This window comes from Manacus vitellinus, unplaced genomic scaffold (assembly GCF_001715985.3).
Source record: "Manacus vitellinus isolate BGI_N305 unplaced genomic scaffold, ASM171598v3 scaffold_43_pilon, whole genome shotgun sequence".
Lineage (NCBI taxonomy): Eukaryota > Metazoa > Chordata > Aves > Passeriformes > Pipridae > Manacus > Manacus vitellinus.
In genome coordinates this window covers 5,226,309-5,246,911 of record NW_021940560.1, presented here as the reverse complement: position 1 = coordinate 5,246,911, position 20,603 = coordinate 5,226,309, and the positions used below count along the sequence as shown (strand labels likewise).

The 20,603-nt window shown below is 35.2% G+C and overlaps 1 protein-coding gene across 3 annotated transcripts in view; it reads right to left on the bottom strand.

Moving 5' to 3' along the window:
* The window catches only part of LRP1B (LDL receptor related protein 1B), a 246,406-nt gene that overhangs the window by 93,169 nt on the left and 132,634 nt on the right, over positions 1–20,603 (bottom strand). For all 3 annotated transcript variants that reach the window (XM_029962198.1, XM_029962197.1, XM_029962199.1), the window contains exons 46-52: positions 18,926–19,066; positions 17,602–17,789; positions 16,670–16,853; positions 14,663–14,748; positions 11,058–11,180; positions 7,226–7,407; positions 5,214–5,413 (exon numbers count right to left, since the gene is read on the bottom strand). In XM_029962198.1, the coding sequence (XP_029818058.1) occupies positions 5,214–5,413; positions 7,226–7,407; positions 11,058–11,180; positions 14,663–14,748; positions 16,670–16,853; positions 17,602–17,789; positions 18,926–19,066 (1,104 nt within the window). The remainder of the gene's footprint in view (positions 1–5,213; positions 5,414–7,225; positions 7,408–11,057; positions 11,181–14,662; positions 14,749–16,669; positions 16,854–17,601; positions 17,790–18,925; positions 19,067–20,603) is intronic.

Genomic DNA, 20,603 nt, shown 5'->3' with positions numbered 1-20,603 from the left:
AGCTCTTCCTTCCTTTATCTTTCCCTCTCCTGCCATCATCCAACTATGATATGTAAACTGCTAAGCCCCTTTGCTTTATCTCATTTATCTGTAACCATAGGAGCTGTTCAACACTGCAACCTCCTTCATTTTTGATTGTGTTGTTATGAACAGAGAGAAAACAGGAAATCTGTGGTTTATGTTCTCTGTTCCCCTCTGACAGGAACAACTGCATGGAAACTACTGCCCATCCTTTAAAATTTGTGATGGCACATGGGGAAAATCATATGGAAATTTAAAGTGGTCTCTGCTAGGTTTCTAATGAGCATGTAGAAAACCTGTTTTCAGAAGTTTATCATCTAATCCAATTTGGGTGTGTTGGCACAAGAACAGTGGAATATACAGAAACCAAGCTGGTTGCAATCTTCATAAACTGGGCTGCAGAAACTGGAGACTGTGGAACCTTAGAGTAATGTAACTATGTGAACTGCCCTTAATACAAGTGAATCTGAGTATTTTTTCCTGAATAGTATCCTTTAAAAGAGAAAGAACAAAATAAAATAAAATAATCAGATGTAGGAATACATATGGATTGGAGAATTTTATTGGAACAATTATGAAAACTGAATCTAGGAAGCAATAGTGGAGGTGTAGCAATTATCAGTTTGTGCTGTCACATGTGGCTACAATGACTAATTTCCATAGATTCCTCAAAGGTTTGGAAAAAATTGTTGCCATATCAGAACTAGTTCTTATCTGCTATGAGAAACCCTCTTTTCAAACTGGACTTCTTTCAGTATAAATGTAGAAGGAACTGGTTTCTGTAATCTTTTAGATTACTTCACCATTAGGACAATTTATAAATAACTGGATTTATTCTTTTATAAAACTGTGGTGGCAGAGTTCAGAATTAAACACTTAACCTACAAAGTCCTTACAATTAGCATTTTTTCAAATTACAGGTGCTAAAACTGAAAGAGGTTTTAATCTCCAAAACCCTGGTAACTTGATTCTTCAAAACTTGCATATATACCCACTAATTCTAAAGTTTGCAAATACTCAGGCAGAATGTAATTTTGAAGACAATGTTTGTTTTTTTTTTCAAATTGAGGAAAGTTGCTCTCTTAACTACATTACAGCTAAAGAAGTAATTCATGAATATTTGATTTATTTAAAGCTCAACACTGTTTCATTGCTTCATTTTCATGCCCCTGTCAGATGAAGCAATGAAGTGCTCAACTTTTGTTTTTACAGTATAAAGCAGTAAAGAACTTGACACAGTTCAAGGACTAATCCCAGCTCAGAGAAGCTTCTGTACCTTCTTAAACCGGACTATCAGATTTCCCTTTTACAGTTTCATTATACTGAAATTCTCATCTTCAAAGTGAAATGTGGAAATGGTAGGCAGCTCTGGGGTTTAAGAGCTCTGAAGGATAGGAAAACCTGCACGAACCATCCAGATACCTGGGGAATTGTGAAGCCTGCATCTCCTCTGGGCAGTGAGAACCAAAAGCAGCTAAGTCTGACAAATTCTTAAATGTAGGTTTTTTTAAAGAAAAAAAGCCCACATAAGTAAACCAGCTTAGTGCTTAACCAGATCAGTGCTTCAATACCTGCTTAATCATTTAGAGTGCATAACATTTGTGAATGCTGTAGTGCTGAATTGGCTAAGCTCTAAAGACAGTTTACATAACCAAGCACTAAACTTCAAATAGCTAAGCAAGGTCATTGCTGCCCCCAGCACCAAGAAGAGCTCCCAAGTACTGTAAGATTTCTGGCCTAGTTAGCATGTTTTCAAAGTTCTTACCAGGACTCTCTTGGTAATTATAAAAGCCCATTTCTCTATTGAAATGCAGAGGAACTTTACAGGAGAAAAGCAGCAGATGTTCTTTTCTCCTGAAAAAGCTTTAAGGTTTGTAAGAAAAAAAAATAAAAAACTAGTGGAAAAAAAGTGTTAACACTAAGATCTAAATACATATAAACTCCCACTGTATGGAATAAACATTCCTTGGTTTAACATACAGCATGTCAGTAATTAGCCTAAAATAGTTGGGTCTGTCCTCAAGTATCTAATGTGGAGCATAGAACACTGCACTCTATCTCATACCATAACATCTGTTAATAATACAAAATCCAACCATCCTACAAGGTACTTATTTGCTGGGTCTCATGAAATCTCTGTGGCAGTTTCTGATACATTTTGCAGCAGGTAATTTAAGATGCAGAAATCATATCCTCAGAAAAAAAAGAACCACCTTAGAGCAAGCTAACCTTATCCTCAAAGGTCACAGAAAAAGGGGGAAAAAATACTTAGTTTGCCATAACTAGCAGTTCAGATTGCATCATTCACAGGAGTCCCATTCAGGTTTTTTTCTCTGATCCATGAGCATGTTTTTTATGGTCCCAATATCTGTGCCTTTACACTTTTCTACTTGAAAACACAAAGGTTAGAATAAACTCAACCATCCTTTATTAACTTTCCTAATCTCTCTCATTTAAGTGCTTATCAACATGGATTACAGATATCAGAAAGCTAGAGGGGATCACAGTTTTACTTCCTCTATACACCCACCACTGAACTTCCCTGAATTTCCCTTATTAAGATAATTAATTTATAATGGTTAAATTTCATCTTCCAAAATATTTCTAGTCTTGTGCTGAAACATGAAGACATTAAACATCTATTTGGTAATTGGTTCAGGAGAAGAAGGGAAGGAGGGACAAGAATCTGATTAAAGATAAATTGATCATTACATAGGAGCTTTGCAAATCTCCCAAAGCTCCATTTGGACAACCCACAGGAATGCTGCATCTGTTACAGACGCCAAGAATTCTATCACTTATTTGTTAAATCCACAGAAACTTTTCTACAACTTGATTTTAGTTTGTTAATCACATTTTGAGTGAAACTCCTGACAACAGAAATTAAAAAAGGGCATTATATGGGGGCAGGATGGAAAGGATCCAGAGAAAGGTCACAGAAATGATCCAAGGCCTGGGAAGCTGCCATGTGATGAAAGGCTGAGAGAACTGGGTTTGTTCATCCTTGAGAACAGAAGGCTGAGAGGAGACCTCATCACCATGTTCCTGCATTTAAAAAGTGGCTACAAAAAGAGGAAACTCCCTTTTTACAAGGAGTCACATGGAAAAGGCAAAGGGTGATAGGAATAAGTTACTCCTGAGACACAAAGGGAAAATGTTTCACAGTGAGAACTATCAGGCATTGGAATAGTCTCTCCAGGGAAATGATGGATTACCCAACACTGGACACTTTTAAGATGCAGCTGGACAGGGTGCTGGGCCATCTTATCTGGACTGTGCTTTTGCCAAAAAGAAGTTGGATCAAATGATCCAAATGGTCCCTTCCAACCTCATACTGATTAGCTAGGGAGAAAATCTTGCTCCTACATCATTTAAATACCTCAGGATGTTTTTCCCAAAGTGTGTTTCTTATTGCTTGAATATTTATATACCATCTGGACTTAAAACAGACATGTCCTCAAAAGTAGTGTGATACCAGGTTTCCACAAAGTCACTATCACTTCTGGAGTTTGCCTCACATATTTCACTGGTACCAAACTTGGATAAATTTGCTGTGGTATTGTGACAAATTTCCTTCTTCTCTAGGGTCACATATCCTCAGGGTAAGACATTAACTCTGGGAATATAAAGCAGTTGAAACTGATTTTTACCACCTGGGCAAGAGAAACCCACAGGCTGGAGAGTGAGGCAATGGACACCAAAGACAGTATGACTAGAATTTTGGAGATAATCTCCTGAATTCAGTGACAGGATGGCATTTTCAGAGAAAGGAAAATTCTGAAACTCTCAAGTTGAAAAGAAAGATTGAGAAAAGTTTGACCACTGCAGTCAGTTTAGGGCTGAGAGACACAGTGGCTATTATTTACTTCTTTCCTTTGAAAGATCCAGGAATAAGACTAAGGATAATTGTATGAGGAAAAAAATAGCAGGATAGCAGCACAGGGAATAACATCAAGAGGAGTATGGAGCTTTGCTTCATCTATCAGAAAAAGAGACAGTCAGCAGGAATCCAGCTGGCATCTGGGGATATGTCTGAGCCAGTGTGGCTCAGGTGAGCAGGTTATGACTGACCAGTGTTTGCCACAAAAAACACAGAAGTTAATGGTGAGATTAATGGGAATGTTTACAGCTCTCATAGCTACTGCTATAGCTCTCCAATCTACCATCTCAAATAACTTTCATTGAATTATTCATGATGTATTTATCACTTACTATTCACAAGTATTAGAGCTAGAAAACTGGTTGTTTTGCTTTTTTCCTTTCACAGCTAAGCATCAATCTGAAAATCAAGTAGTTATTTCATATACTCTGGTTTGGAGAAAACCTGGAGGCACCCAGTAGGAGATAAAAGCCTAAAAAAGCGCAAATCCACAAAATTTTAGCAGCAGTTCTGAGGTTTGGGCAAAGCTTGTGGAAGGGAGCTCAGGTAACAGTTTCTTCTCAAAAAGAAACCCCAAGAAAAACTCAGTAGACCGATATTATTTCATATATTTGAATTAAAATGAAAGATCTTTAATTATACAATTTGGAATATGAGAACTATTCATCACAGTGTAAAACTTTTTATTTTTTTTAAGAATACTTCATAGATAAATGACAAGGGCTTTTTAATTATCTGTCAGGTGAGGAGCAAAACATAAGGATAGAGATTACTTAATTACATAAGTATTTCAAAAGTTATTATTTCACCAATCTACCAGGAAAGCCCCAAATTAGATCTGCAATACTGGTCTCATGCTGAACAGAATAATGGGCCTGTCCAGCCCTTCTGAGGCTGGAGAAAAGGCTGATTTTAGCCATATTCAGACATATGGCACACAGGATATATCCCTTCCAGTCTTAACAGCCAAGTTTCACTCTATATCTTGATAGAGAACATGTGAATATTTATACCAGGGTATAAAATTGAGAGGGCTGCCTCAGATTGCTGAGTCTGTTCCTAGAGTTTCCATTCGACATTTTTTCCACAGGCATGTATTACTGCATGTTTAAAAACTACTCATATTTATAACAGAGAGGAAAAATGAACAGAGACTTTTAAAATATTGATAAAAGGAACATAATGCCCCAAAAAATGTTGCAAAAATATTTTAAAGGACAGCTTTTATGTAATTACGCACAACACAGAAAGCACCTTGGATTTGAAAATTATCAAAAATTAAAAAAAAAAAATCCAACAAACTGTGACCAACCTTTATGTCTGTGAGATCCATCCATGTCAGAAAACTCAATGTGATTTTCATCAGCCCAATACAGCCTGTGGTTGACATAATCTATTGTAAGAGCCATAGGTCTGGATATCTGTGCCTCTATGATAACTGTTTGTCTGGATCCATCCATCCCAACACGGCCAATGTGAGGGTACTCACAGCAATCAATCCAGTATAAGTATCTGCAAAACAAAGCACAACAGCTGAATAATAACAATAAATATTTGACCAGAGAGGCTGTGGATGCCCCACCCCTGAAAGTGTTCAGTGGGGTTGGATGAGGGCCTGAGCAACTTGATCTAGTGAATGGCACCCCTGCCCATGGCAGAGGGCTTGGAACCAGAGGATCTCTAAGGTCCCTTCCAACCCAAACCGTTCTGTGATTCCATGATTAATTTATATATTATTATAATTAATATATTTATTCAATCTCAGGAATACATCGGTAATTATTCTATAATATTTTGACTTTCCAGATTATTTTTTTTTATTTTTCTAGATCTGCCTGTAAATAAGTGTGCTAAATGTAAAGGGTTTGAATAGGAGAGTCTTCATGATAGGTGTGATTTTATTACACTAATTATGGACTAATAAAGAGTGCATTTAAATTGCTCAGTCTTGATAGCTTAGAATTTTAAATACTACCCAAATTGGACTTTGTGAATCTCAAATCTTGCATAAATGGCATCACTACTAAATTTATCAGAAATATGGTGTTACATTTACTTTTCTTTGTCATATAATGAAATTATATTGCTTTAAAAAGTACTAGTGCCAGAACATTAGAACAGTTTCTCACACAGAGGGCTTAAAAATGGGTGAAACATGGAGAGAGGCTGTTGGAACACTGAGGAGCAATTTTTTCCTCAATATGCCATTTAACCACAATGCAGAGCACAATTGCCATAAAGAAAGAAAAAAGTCCTATTATTTAGTACATGGTTGCATGTTGCTACTGTTGTGTGCCATTACTCAGAACCTCAGGACAGATTCTTTCCAGCTGGGAAGCTGATACGATTCTATTCTACAGGTTTTGGACAGGCTTTCCAAAACCCAGATGCAGCTCATACTCTTAATAACCACCTGGAATTGTATTTGTGTGCAGGAGGAAATAGTGGTCCTAAGAGCAGCTACAGGTGCAATATGTTGGCACCATACTCCACATAAACAGCAGAGAAAGGGATCTTTCTCCACTGACTCCAACAGGACACATTTTGTTTGGAAATATATCATTACTCTTGCACAGCATCAGCAATTTAATTGATTAAGCATTTCTCCTTTGTTAAAAAAAAATAAGATAAAATTAATATTGTTTCAAATAATAACTCTGAATTTGAAATAAAAACAGATATATTTTTCAGCAGCTTGCCATATTAAAATAAACAAATACATAAATATATTTATTTTAAGAAAGATTATTAAAATAGCTTGGCCTCAGAAATCTAAGTCTGTACACACTGAGAAGGAGCCAAGTAAGTTTATTATGCCTATATATATATATCTATCTATATACACATATATAGATATATATAAACTTTCCTGAAAACCTGGGACTCTCCGTACAAACTTTGTAGGTTGATTTCTGCATACACAGGGAACATATCCTGGATGCCCAGGCAACCAAAGGGAGAACCCATGTATTGGTATCTTGAGTATATTTAACAAAGATCTGTAGGCTCCCTGCCAAATTTGACAGGGAAAAAAGGGTACAGTTACAATAAAATTAAATTCTAGTTCTAAGAACCAGTAGAAAATGCCTTTTTCCTTAAAAATAGTAAAGTAGATAATTTATACCAATTATTATTATACCAATTTTATAAGTAGTGATAATATAGTATGCATTGGTAATACACGTTCAGACTACTGATATCCAATATAGTTGAAAGTTAGGTAATGAATATTAATTAGTATTTTCTGTCTACTCTTTACAAAAAAAATATTTTAACATCAAGTTAGAATTAAATTCAAATTACTGCAAATTGGCTTCTTCATACCCAGCTTGAGGATCTAAGGAGAGATCTCTGGGAAACTTCACCCTCTTGCTCACAAGGACAGTTGGGTATAAACCATTGAGTTTAGACACCTCAATAATTCTCTTTTCAGTGTCAGACCAATACAGATTCTTCCCAATCCAATCGACAGCCAGTGCATTTGGAACAGCTGTATTGTGGATTACCTAGAAAAGCAAAAAATTACATAAATTATTCATCTAAATACTGGGGAAAGGAACAACTTAAGAGTTACTGATACCAGAATATGGAGAAGCTGGATATTCAATACAGCTACATAAAACCTGTGAAAAATGGGTAGTACTCACTGTTAAATATTAACGCTTCCCAAGTAATGACACTTCGTAAGGAACTAAGATAATGTGACATTTTCCTTATAGTAAGGAAGAATGGAAAATACCTCGATGAAGTAAATAGCAAATTCCCAGCTTCTCTGCATTATGCACTAACTTCTACAAATTTTGGACCTTTCGTTTTTCATCTTAGGCTTCTACTTTTCTCTTCATGTAAAAACAAACAAACGAGCAAACAAACAACTTTTTCCCCTGTTACTAGTTTACTTTTTCTTTCCAGAGAGCAGAACAGAGATGAGGCTTCTCTCCCCACAGTGTCCCCTCAAACACATCTGCTTCTCAGCTCCCCACTTCTCTCACTGGTCTACATCAGCATGTCTTTCATTTTAATATCACAGTGGTACCACATGTCATTGTGACAGATAGACCATAAGAGCACTCAGCTGAGTTCCAGGAAGAGGTTACTAGTTGGAAAGTAAACAGTGTGCTCTTATTTCCAACATTCATGTAGCAGAAGAAAGAGGAGCTTTCCAAGAATTAGTTAAATTTCAAAAGGAACACATGATTCAGGAGTAAGAGACAGGAGCGATTCAGTCACCTGCTGGAAAGCTCACGCTCTGCCAGCAGGGATATGTTATTCTCAAGGTTTTGGAAGACTTGAATAATTCTGAGACTTGAACAAATTCCTCTGAATATATGTGATCATGAATCTCATCATGATTGTATGACTCTGTCTTGCTTGGCTGGGAGTATTTCATGTCAAGTGTTGAGTAATATTTGAAAATTCACGAACATTTGAGGTCAGCTTATTCTAGGCTTGAAAATTATATTCCTGAGAAGGTCTGTTCTGACTTATTCTGTTCCTGGTTAGGGCTTGATTAGAACTTCAGAAAACCACAAAACAGAAAGCAGTTCTTGAAAATATTTGAGATTTCTTAAGTACTAATAATGGGTTTACTACTGTGCTGTACATTATTTATTGTCATCTTCAGCACTAAAAGCATGTGCTTTTAGTCTATCAGCCATAAACCTGATTATGTACAATTGAATGTGTTAGCTTTAATTTTATTTACCATTTGAAGATACTGAAAAGTCTTCAAGATAAGAATGGATATGGTGAGATAATTTAAATCCATTTTATAGTTATGAATATTCAAACCTACCTTTTCAGGTTGTTACATTATTTATCATGTTATCAAATCTGTTTTAAAAATTAAATTCAGGCATGCACAGATTTTTTTTTTTTAATATGAATAAAATATTTTGTTTTCTAATACCTTCCCAGTACCAGCTTCACTGGTTTATAAATGTGTAATTGCAGCAACTGCTGCACTGTAACATGGGACATTTCCTGTAGAAATGGATAACTGCAAATTTAGGGGTTTATCTACAACACCTAAACACTGCACAACAGCGTCAACCAAAGTAATTAGTCTGTCTTCTGATGACTTTTCCTTTGGAGAGTCACTTCAAGCTTATTCCAGTCGCTGAGATCACCAGTGTGACATTTAACGTGCACAATCCAGCTTCCTGCAGCATTTTCCAATAACATTTGCATCTACAACACTATACATAAGATACTGTTTTAATGTCTGAGCACATCTATGTGAAAACATTGTCATTTCAATTCTATAAATATCTCCTCCATGATCAGATGAAGAAGAAAAATGAGGTGCCATCAGGTTGCCCAGGGCAAGAAAGCCAGAGTTGGTGTGCTGAAAAGATGCCATCTCCTAAAAGGGAAATCCTAGATAATATATCAAACAGGATCATTTACACTGATAGCAGATCTATTTATAGTAAAGAGTAACACAAGAAGTATGAAGGTAGTAAAATAAGAAATTCATACTTCAAGGCAAAAAGTCTATCAACCATAAAAACTCTCATGACAAAAAAAAAATAAAATATATAAACAGGTTTTCTGGATAACAAAACCCATAAATCTTTAAATAATTAAGCAAATAATTATAATAATTTTATTTGAAATAATTTAATTTTAATAACATCAATTACTAAATATATCCTTTGGTGACCTATTAGAAAGTCAGAGAGATATAAAATTATCATTTTGGATAAAAGATGACTGATAGAATATTAGACAGCTACAACATATAATTCTTCATAATTTCTTGCATGTATTTTTAGCTTTCAGAGGCCAAATCTGGGACAGGTTTTACAGAGAAAAAAACAATTTTTTTTTTTAAATTAAATGTATTTATTTTCATAATTTTTGCTTTTACATTAGTATATTTGAGCTAAATCTCCATCAATATGACACTTGTCCTGTAAACTGCAAAATTATAATGAAGGAAAAAAGAAATATCCTATATGTTCCCATCCTAATTGTTTCTTATACTGTTCAAATTTCTGAAATCTTTCCTTATAAAAATAAAACAGTTATTGAATCATAGCAATAGGAGGTTTGGTCGGTTGTTTTTTCTCCCTCTTGGTTATTACAACTTCTTGACTGGGAAACATTCTTTCTGGAATAGTTAAGATTAGAAATAAAAAAATCTGAGGTCATCCCCAGTCCTAAAACAGCATAACACAGTTTCATCCAGAATGGAGAGATGCTTTGTAAATTGTTTAAAGGCATTAAATATGATTCAAGAATTTAATGGATTTTGAACCCTACACTTGCCTGACCCTATTTTTTTCAGCAAACCTCTTTGCAGGGACTCACTAGAACTTCTGATTGCTGGATTTTAGTTTTACCCCCAGGGCATCAGAGTGCCATAAATTATGTTCTTAAGGTTCACTGGTACCTGTGAGCTTCGAACCTAACCTTCAAAAAATGTGCTCTGAGGATGTTTCAGTCCATGCACTAAGTTGCAAATGAAAAACAGAAGAAATCTTTTTCTCTCTGCATATTTATTGGTGCACAATGAGGGAGCAAAATTTACAAGGTATGTTACTGCTCATCTACTCCATGTTTCAGAAGGTCAGACATAATAGAATAAACAAAGGATTCCTTACTGCTTATCACCAATGCTGGAAAAAACGTTCACATAAGTCAACAAATGTGCTTAATAGTGGATTTGTGAACTTAATCCACTACAGAGGCAGAACAGACAGGATGTGCAGAAAGGGGGGTGCAGTTTTACCCCAGATTATTCACAGCAAAGACATGGAGTTGTTTTCACTGTCAGTGTAGTGGAGACAAAAAAACCCTAAAGACCACGAAAAAATTTATAAGAAGTAAAACACCAATGTATTTCCACAGCTTAACACCTATTTATAGCTCTTTTTAATTTGGCATCCAGTAAACTGCATGGAACTGCCAATTCAGTCAACTGTCAAATAAGTTATAAGGAATTTAGTTCCTAAATACACTTCTCTTAGTCCCTATTGCTACTTCAAATAAGATATAAATGCAATTAAATTTTACTAGGACTTGCTAACTCCTGCTGTGTTTGTATTCATGTACCAAAGCCTCACAATCTGGGTTAAAAACATGCAGGAGCATTTCCCAAAATACTCAAAAAAATCTAATTCTAGTAGTGACATTATTAATCCCCAATTACCTTGATGTCACTTCCATTTAAAGACATTCTGTTTATGCGACTGCCATTTGGTCTGCTGGAATCAATCCAATAGATGAACTCTTCTCTATAGTCAAAGTCTACTGCAATCACATTGTTCAGCCCCTAGAAATAGGGAAAAAAAAGAGCCTATTTATTCAAATGTTTGAATATAAACTGCTGGATAACATTCAGAATAAAATATACGTTGCATTTAATACTCAGAAAGCTTTACTTTACTGACTGCATATTTGTGAAGCAATTACCTCATTTTTCTATCTATTACTTGTGAAAAATCAGCATAAAATAAAGATTGTAACAGAAATAAATGGTGACAAAGAACTGTCTCACTTCAAAAATGCAGATGATGTATGAGGCTAAGGGAAGCTTCTGTTTTTTTCTTTACTATTATTAAAATGAACTTTAGCACTAAACACTTTGACTTTTGCTCAATTTCTCTGTTCATTACTACCTTTGGCATTTCTTTGGCAAATTAGATGAGAGAAACAGAAATAGTATAACATCTATGATATTTAAGTAAAAAAAAATCCTTAGAAATATAAAGTAATCAGGAATTCAAAATAGTGGTGTTCACAAAATTTTGATTTTAATTCCTGAATAAAGAGGTTTTGACTATTTACATGCTATGTTATAGGTACTGTGTACATATACACAGAGACACAGAGGTAATATATACATGAAGTGTGAAAACCAGAGACCCAGTAGGCATCTGGGAGTCTCCTATGGCTCCAATTACAACACCAATACATTTTAGGAAAGATTTGTGATCATATCTGAGCTACTCCTTACTCCACTAGGTTGGAAAGAGCAATCATATAATAATGGTTTTTCATCCCAAATGGCAGATAAGAAGGAAGGGGGTTGCATTCAGACAAGGGCTCTTATTTCCTTATCTGCCCCATAACCTGCTTAACGTCCTGATATGTAGTGAAATTACAATTATTCTTAATATACCAAGATGTTGTTATCAATGAAATGTGGAGCAGCAGCAGTAAAAAGAACGGAAGCTGTTTGTACTCCTTTTAAAACCGCAATATCAGTTAATCAATTCCCTTATCAGCCCCGTGACATTCTACTCTCAGGTGGATCAGCAACCTCCCTCGTGGATGTAATTCATCCCTGTAAAGGGGATGTGCTGGACCAGCCAGCTCTAAAATAAACAACTAAGCACAACAATATTTAATTGCACAGAAACTTGATACACGGCTTATCTGCCATCTACCACTGTGTAATTACTGTAAATCTATCTCTTGATCAAAATGTAGAGAAAAAGAGCAATTAGGTTGCACAAATCATCATTAGAGTAAGCCTAAAACAATACAGGGTTGGAGGACCACTCATTTTCAAAAATCCCATACCTATGTATGCAGTGTTTTATCAAAACCAGCTGCAGCTCTGTCAGTCATAACTGTGCTGCAAAACACTTGTCCTGTCTCTTTTACTATTAGTATAATTGTATCTATAGAGAAATCCCAACCCCAAATTCTTAAACAAGGAGACAACAGGCGAATGAATACAAAATACTATTGAATACAAAATATTATTTAATACATTCTAGAAATTGAAGTCAGCAATTTTTGAAAAACTGGCCTTATATCTATATATTCTACGACACTGTAAAATTTTCCTAAGGATCCAGACTAATAAAAAGAATTGACTGCTGGCATGTCTTTGGTTTCAAGTGTTTTATTTTGGGTCAGTTAGTTTCAATATTTATCAGAACATCAATTGCAGGTAAAATATTTCTGTACATTTGTAATAGAGTTCTCTGTCCAGACATCATCTCCTCTTTCTGAGATGTCACTTAAGTCCTTCTAACATAATTGTTGTGTCACGTGCAATCTGCTTTTTAGAAGGAATAGAGATTTCAAATGGCATCAGCTGCCTTAGTCTCTCATCTTAAACCTGTGTTTTCATTTCTGTTACACACAGCACAGGCTGTGATTTGTGTTCCCTTGGTGCCCCAATTAAAAAAACAGGTAAAAATCCCAAATAATGAGGAAGATTATCTACTCTGCTTATGGAAACTCTAATGATTTTGATGACTAGGATGTGAAGGAAATGGAAAGCAAAGAACATACATGAGACACAATTCAAACAGTTGTACTGTTTATGTATATTTGAAAAAAAAAAAAGAAAATAGAGGGGAAAAGCTGGCACATAACTCAGAGAAGACTGAATGAGCTCCTGCTTTCAGCTTCTTTACTCTGAGTTTATATGAACAACTGTTAGAATGGCAAAGCACAGACCAAATACACAAAAAGAAGGGTGGGTTTGCTCCTCTGCCAGAGCCACTCTGGTATTTGCCATCATCTGGTAGATGTCCAGGAAAGAGCCAATTTATCCTAACATCATAAGGACACAAAGATGTCCTGCTGAGGGAGATAACCCCACGTGTGGTTCTGTTGGTATAGCTCCTCTTCGGCTTTCAAATCAAATGCTGTATTTGTAGGAGCAAAGGCCAGTAGGTTCAATAGCAGAGGTATTTATCAGACCAGTGAATTAATGTGATATGGAAAACATAGATTTTCTTCAGTGGCTGGAGCTATGTGGTCTCTAATGCACTGAAGAGGAGTCCATTAAATTGAAGACTGATGATGCCCTGAGACAATCTGTCAGCACCGACCATCAAGAAAATTTACTGTTTGTTCCCCTCTTTCCACAGGCTTCCATTAACAGATACACCAGCAAAAGAGGGGAGAGGCAGTGAGATGGAAATGAGAGGGAGTCAGAAGGATTTCAGAAGAACAGACAGACTTTAACATAACATTTTCTATGCTTAAATAAAGCCAATGTTTAATGCAAGATGGTAATTTTGTAATTACTGTTGTGAAGACCTAAGCACATCTCTTGTGACATTAGGGTGCACAGCTTACTGACACAAGAAGTCACAAAGAGTCTAATTATATTAACAGGTACTAAATAATTTCCTAGTCTTACTACAATTGACTGAATATTATTCAAGGAAATAGATATTTTTATTAAAAATATTTTGGAAATCTAATCTGTGGTAAGTAACTACACTTAGGTGAAGCACAGAAGAAGAGCAGAAACTGCTAAAAATGTCAGCTCTGCATTTACTGGGTGACATTCTATTTTTTGCCTTTTTTCACATTTTTTGCCTGTTATAATAATTTAGAGTAATTACTTAAAAAAATAGATTTAGCTAAAGATATAAGTTCATGTATTGCTATAACATAAATCTTGGGATTGTCTGTCTAAAAAATAGATTTAGATTGTGACAGTAAGCAGCCCAAATAATACATGGCCAAATGGTTTTTTGTTGTTTTGCTTGGGTTTTTTACTGGAATTTACAAATTGAGCAAAACATATTGGGATGGAAGAGGATCACAAATAACATAATTTTTTAGTACATCAGAATGACTGACGAAACAACTGCCTGAGCTTTAATCTTGTCAAATTCAGACAAAATAGTCAATTTAAAGTATTACAACAACTCTGAAGATGCTGCAGTTGTTCTGTGGTGCTCACAACGCCAATTGTAGGATGATGTTTCTGTCAGTTGCACACTTTAGAAAAGAATAAAAGTATTGAGTTAAACTTAGAGCATGGTACTATGATTATACCTGTTTCAACAAAGTGTAGTTGGATCCATCAGTGCTAATTTTTCTTATTTCATGATGATCAGCCAGAATTAAGAAAGGTTCCTCATCTAAACCCCGGGAGAAAGAATATATTAGACTAGCTTTACGTTAATTTATGGAAAATCAGGAATACAATGCTGAAATACAGATGGTTTGAAAAATAAATGTTACATGCTCTGATCAATGTTATGGATGAAAGAAATATTTAAAACATTCAAATGTTCCAAGAAAGATCAATGATGCAGTATAAAAATGAACAAAGCAATCAATTAGTATATCCTTCAATGTAATTTAATTCTTTTGCCTTTGCAATGTGGGAACCATACTGTATTTTATCCTAATTTAATGTCAGAGATTAAATTTGAGACATACTTCATTCCATATGTTTTAATTTCAACAGTTACTTTTAAATTATCGTTGGAACTATTAATTGTTATAGCTGCAAACTGAGCATGTTTTGACCATTGTTTTTTGAGATTTCAATACTCTGAACAGTCTGGTGATAAAGAAGCAGTTCTTTGTAAAAACCGTGATTCTCTAATTCTGAACTGAAGCTAGATTTGACTTTTTTAACCCTGGATTTCTAATTTATAAAAAAATTATCTTCAGATATTCATTCATGCCGTCACTTACTTTGACATATCTCTCACACTGACATACATAACAGTAAAAATAATATTTTTTTTTAAAGCTGTCTTTATTTTAGCTCTATTAAGAGAGACTTCAACTAAAATAAAAAAAATATTACCAATGAAAATTTAAAATGTATTAAAGGTCTTGCATCTACTTCTCATACATTCTAGAATATAATGTGTTGCCCAGCCTACTCCGCTCTTGTACTGAACATATTTGCATTTTATGCTCAACTTTTAAGACATAAATGACCTGATGCATCATCCTCAGCTCTGACTGCTGGTGGTATGTGGAGAATGGCTGCAATGCTCTGCTCTGGTGTAAAGGTTTTAAGGCAATTTATGCCAAAAAATCAGCATTAAGCCAAACGTGCCCACGTTGGCATCTCCTTGCAGCAGAGCCATCCTTGCACAGCACTCACAGCTTTGTCATGGCCACTTCTCAAGTTTGACGTATTAACCACTCCAAAAAACCACTTCTATGATGTGCCTTAGCTTCCCTTCTCAACTGAGTGATCTATAGCTTCTAAATGTACAGGTGGCTTGCAAGGTGGGAGACAGGAATAGAACAAAAAAAACCAGTTGTGGAATTTCTGCCCTCTCCTGTATTTTCTCTGCTTACTCAGGGAAGCACCTGAAACTGGATTATGAGGCAGACAGAGGTTCCAGCCTTCTTGTCATTTAGAAAGAAAACTGGAAGACTGCCTGGGCTGTGAAGGAAACCCACCAGAACCCAGCAATGGGTTTCTGTTCCGTTCCTGTTGATATTTTGCTTTTCCAGACAATCTCACTCACTGAGGTACACAAAAATAACATCAGAGGGGTGAGGAAATAACCAGTGCTCTTACATATCTTGAGTTTCACTGTGTAACACATATAAGACTGAAGGATTTCATATGCTATAACAATAATAGAGTTTGCATTTTATAGTAATTTTCTAAGTAATAACTTTTCCTGCTCCTTCTTTTCACATGAAGTTTGATGTACATTCTAATATTCTTAAGAAACCAGAAATCTTTTAAACACTTATCATAATCATACTGTTATCATGTGACTCAGAAGTAGAACTAAGTGATGCATTTTAACTTTCTTAGTACTTTTACTAATAAAGTTATTAATTCAAACTTTCATGATCCACTGCATCTACCACAAATGATCTGAGAACAATACATATTAAAAATATAACTTACTACATTCAGATATTGAATCACGTTCCTATTTTATATTGAAGAGGTAGGAGAGTCAAAGTAGCTTTGTTTATCTTGCCTAGAAAAGTTACAAAGACCTTGGGGCTAAGGTTTTTCACAAATTATTTTGGATACAGCTGTGGATTATAAAAAAAATTAAATAGTAATACCTGAAAGGGATTTGCAGCCATTGATGTTATCAGGCTGTATTTCATACCCTTCTGCACACAAACATTTGTAGGTTCCATATGTATTGATGCATTGCTGGCTACAGGGAAATCCAGATGAACATTCATCAATATCTACACATGTTTTGCCATCATCCTTCAGGAGGAATCCAGGCCAGCATTTGCACTGGGAAAGAAAACCAAACACATTCATGTTTAATTTCTCATTGATTCTGTTTGTCATCTTGTGTACTTTCTACTGAATATGTTAGCATCATAAACTTTTTATGGATCTTATTTTTTTTCAAGTAACATCTTAATTACATTGTTGTTTACATGGTTTACAGGGAATTTACATGTTCCCTCCTGTAATCTCTGTATCTCCAGCTCTCTAGTCTATGGCCTCCTGCCTAGCACATGGTTTCAGAGGTTTAAATATTTTTAGACTTAAGCCATGTTGGACAGATTTTATTTAGTTTTCAGTGGGCAAAGATCCCAGAAAACACTCTCACGTGCAGACAACTAACAGTTTTATTCTGTTTCTAAGGTGATTTTACTTTGTTTAAATATTTCTATAATTAATAATGACCTGTAAAAAAGTGGACAAAACCACTATTCCTGCTATTCACTGCTATGTATTTTCCTTTTTTACAACTGATTTTCAGTGCTCTGTATATATATCAGTATGATTTGTTGTATTTAAAGCATTGTATGATCTTTTCCACAGGTTTAAATTATATATTCCACCGTTTCTTAAATCATTGACAATTGTTTCCTTACAGGAAATAAAAATTTGAATGTTCTTATTATGATAGGTAAGCTACTTTATTACAAGGAATTACCACACAGTGGAGCTTTATTATAATCACACAGTAGTTAAACATTTAAGAACTGAAAACTTGCATTATATTACACCACATTTTGTAATTATTCACCTTGTATCCAACAGGAAGATCCTGACAATCCTGCGAACAGCCACTAACTTTTTTACTGAGGCATTCATTAGTGTGGCAGCTTTTCTCATCAGACCCATCACTACAATCCTCTTTGTTATCACAAACATCACTTTGAGGAATGCACTTGCCATTTTTGCACATAAAAAAAGAGCTGTTACATGACTGCTCTGGAAAACAAACAAAAAAAAAAGAGAGCAACAACTTGGTGTCATCTATTAGTATTTGGAATTAATTTTCTCATGGATCCGCTGCTATGTGTGCATGTGAGATGAAATAATTGTGTAAAATTTGAATATTTATTCCATATTGATAGTATTATAATATCTTTTCATTTTTCACTGTCTTTAAAGGTTATTCCTCTTCTGGAAAATGTGTGAAGACTTCAACTTACTACTCCTTCCTACATATTTATTTTCATATAATGGAGAATCCTCTACATTATCTTGGCATAAAATACAGTTCTACAGTTTACAAAAGTTGAAAGGCATGGCTTCTCTCCCCTGTGGATGCTGAGGTGTTTAGTAACATGACTGACTGAATTCTGATTCATCTCTTGTCTAATGATATGTATATAGGTTTTTCCCTCTTCGGCAAAACTTGAATTCATCATTTCAGCTACATTCAGACCCTTCAAATCACAATAAGAACACTTGCACATAAGGCAGGTATGTTGCCTCACCTCAAACCAAATTAGTGTTTTCCATCAAAATTGATGTAAGGGACCTGGCTAAAGTGCAATATAATTCTAAGGCACAGAAAGAAGAACTGGTCTTTGAAAAAGACACCAAACAGAATAACATGTGCAGACCAGGACTAATTTCCCTCTCAAAAACCAGTCAATCCTCAGCCAACTTATTAATGTGAGTAGAAAATATCTATAAAACCAATTGCATTTGGTCAATAATTTGCTGATAAAATTGAACCAGTGTTTATTATTTATAGTGAGAAAAACTTTACATCCCCTCTTATATGACCTGCTTCTGTGCAATAAATATCTTAAACACAGTAAACATTTTCAGAGCAAGAGAGAAAATTTGGCAATTATTACATTAGCATAATCTTATTTTAGTATTAGCAGGATTTATATGTTAAGGAACTATCTGTCATCTTATGCCATGGGAAATTGTGCCCTGAATTTTGTGGACTGAGGTTTTGGGTGCTCAGAACACGTTCTCCTTGCAAGATATAAGGAATATCACCATGAAAGCATTGGAGATTTAAGCTACTAGGTTTTACATCTGCTAAACCACTGACTCTCCAAAAAGAAAGGTCACACGTGTCATTCAAAAAATTAAATACAAACCTGAACTTCTGCATTTGATGTTGAGAGGTGCTTCATCAGAATGGTCTGGGCAGTCAAAATCCCCATCACATTGCCACTGGGAATTTAACAGGCATCTGCCATCAGCACAGGTGAACTCTCCAGGACGACAGTGACGGTATCCTGGAAATACACCAACCACTGACCTCATATTTTCTTTCATAGTGTCAACATAAAATTTTGCATATGTTGAGGCAATGTAAATAAAAGTATCTTTTGCTCCATAAAGACATATAAAATATTACATGCTTATTCAAAAGTGCCTACCAACAAAGAGAGAAATCGAATGTCTCTCGTGCACTGTGTAGCCATGATACAATACACACAGAAACATATGAATAGTAAGATTGAGTTATTGCTATTTTTTGTTAGTTATTAGGGTTTCATTAAAAAGACAGGTTTATACAATGGAGTCAAAAGACATTTTCAAGGATTAGAATGATTGTAACTTTAAAATAAATAAAAGAACTGACTGCTTCAATCACCAGTCCCATTTTTATATTGTTTCAGAATAATACTCTAGAATAGAAAAACAAGAAATATGCCTTTCAATGATACAAATGAGAAAAAACCCAACCAAACAATAACAAAAATTAGATTTTTAAATATATGCCATTAATTCAGCTTTTAGGAATACCTTTCAAACCAAATTTCATGCCGACTAAGTAGACTGGCTTCTGCAGAGTACCTGGGATGTTTAGCTATCAAGATGGAAAAGGTCTAGCTCTACAGCCTAACAGAGCTGTGATCAGGCTACCCAGTTTGCAGTCAAATGAGAAATCACAAGTTTAAAATCTCGATTAATTAGTTGGTTCATTTTTATATCTGATAACAGGTTGATAAGTGTGTTTTGGAATTTGCCTCCTACTCTATACAAGTAGTTCCCTTTCTCATAAAAGAATAGAACCCTTTCCTAAAATTAGAGTACAATGAGTTTACCACACTAGTCCCACACTAAAGTGTGTATTTGATTACCAGCTAACAGAAAATTGCATTGAAGCAGTGCAGCACGTAACAAACATCGCTGGAGATTTCAGTTTGCCCAGCAGAAATTAAATAGAGCCAGTGCCTGAAGGCAGGTCCATACTACAATTAGATCAGGAATTTGTACATCTTCTGCTTTTGTTGCTGTTTTCTCCTTCTGTCTCTTTCCAAAGAGACAAAATAACACTATTTATTTGTCAGTACGTTAAGTGGTATGTATACTTTTCGTGCATGTATGTGACGCTATAGTAAATAAATTAAATACACCAGCAAGTGATTATTAAAAAAACCCAAAATGTAGGTTGGATATTAGAAAGAGATTCTTCCCCCAGAGGGTGGTTGGGCACTGAACAGGCTCCCCAGGGCAGTGGGCACAGCACCAAGGCTGACAGAGTTCAAGGAGTGTTCGGACTGTACTCTCAGGCACTCTTGGGGTTGTCCTGTGCAGGGCCAGGAGTTGGACTCAATGATCCCTGTGGGTCCCTTTCAACACAGCATATTCTGGGATTCTGTGATTTTTATATGACCAAAAAATAAAACAGTATTTGCTACACTATATTTTGTTCCCAAAATGTTCCATTATATGTTCAACTCATGACAAATTTTACTAAATGCAAACATCAAGAATGCTTTTTCTTACAATTTTTGGTTGTCTACTCTCATCATTCATGCACAT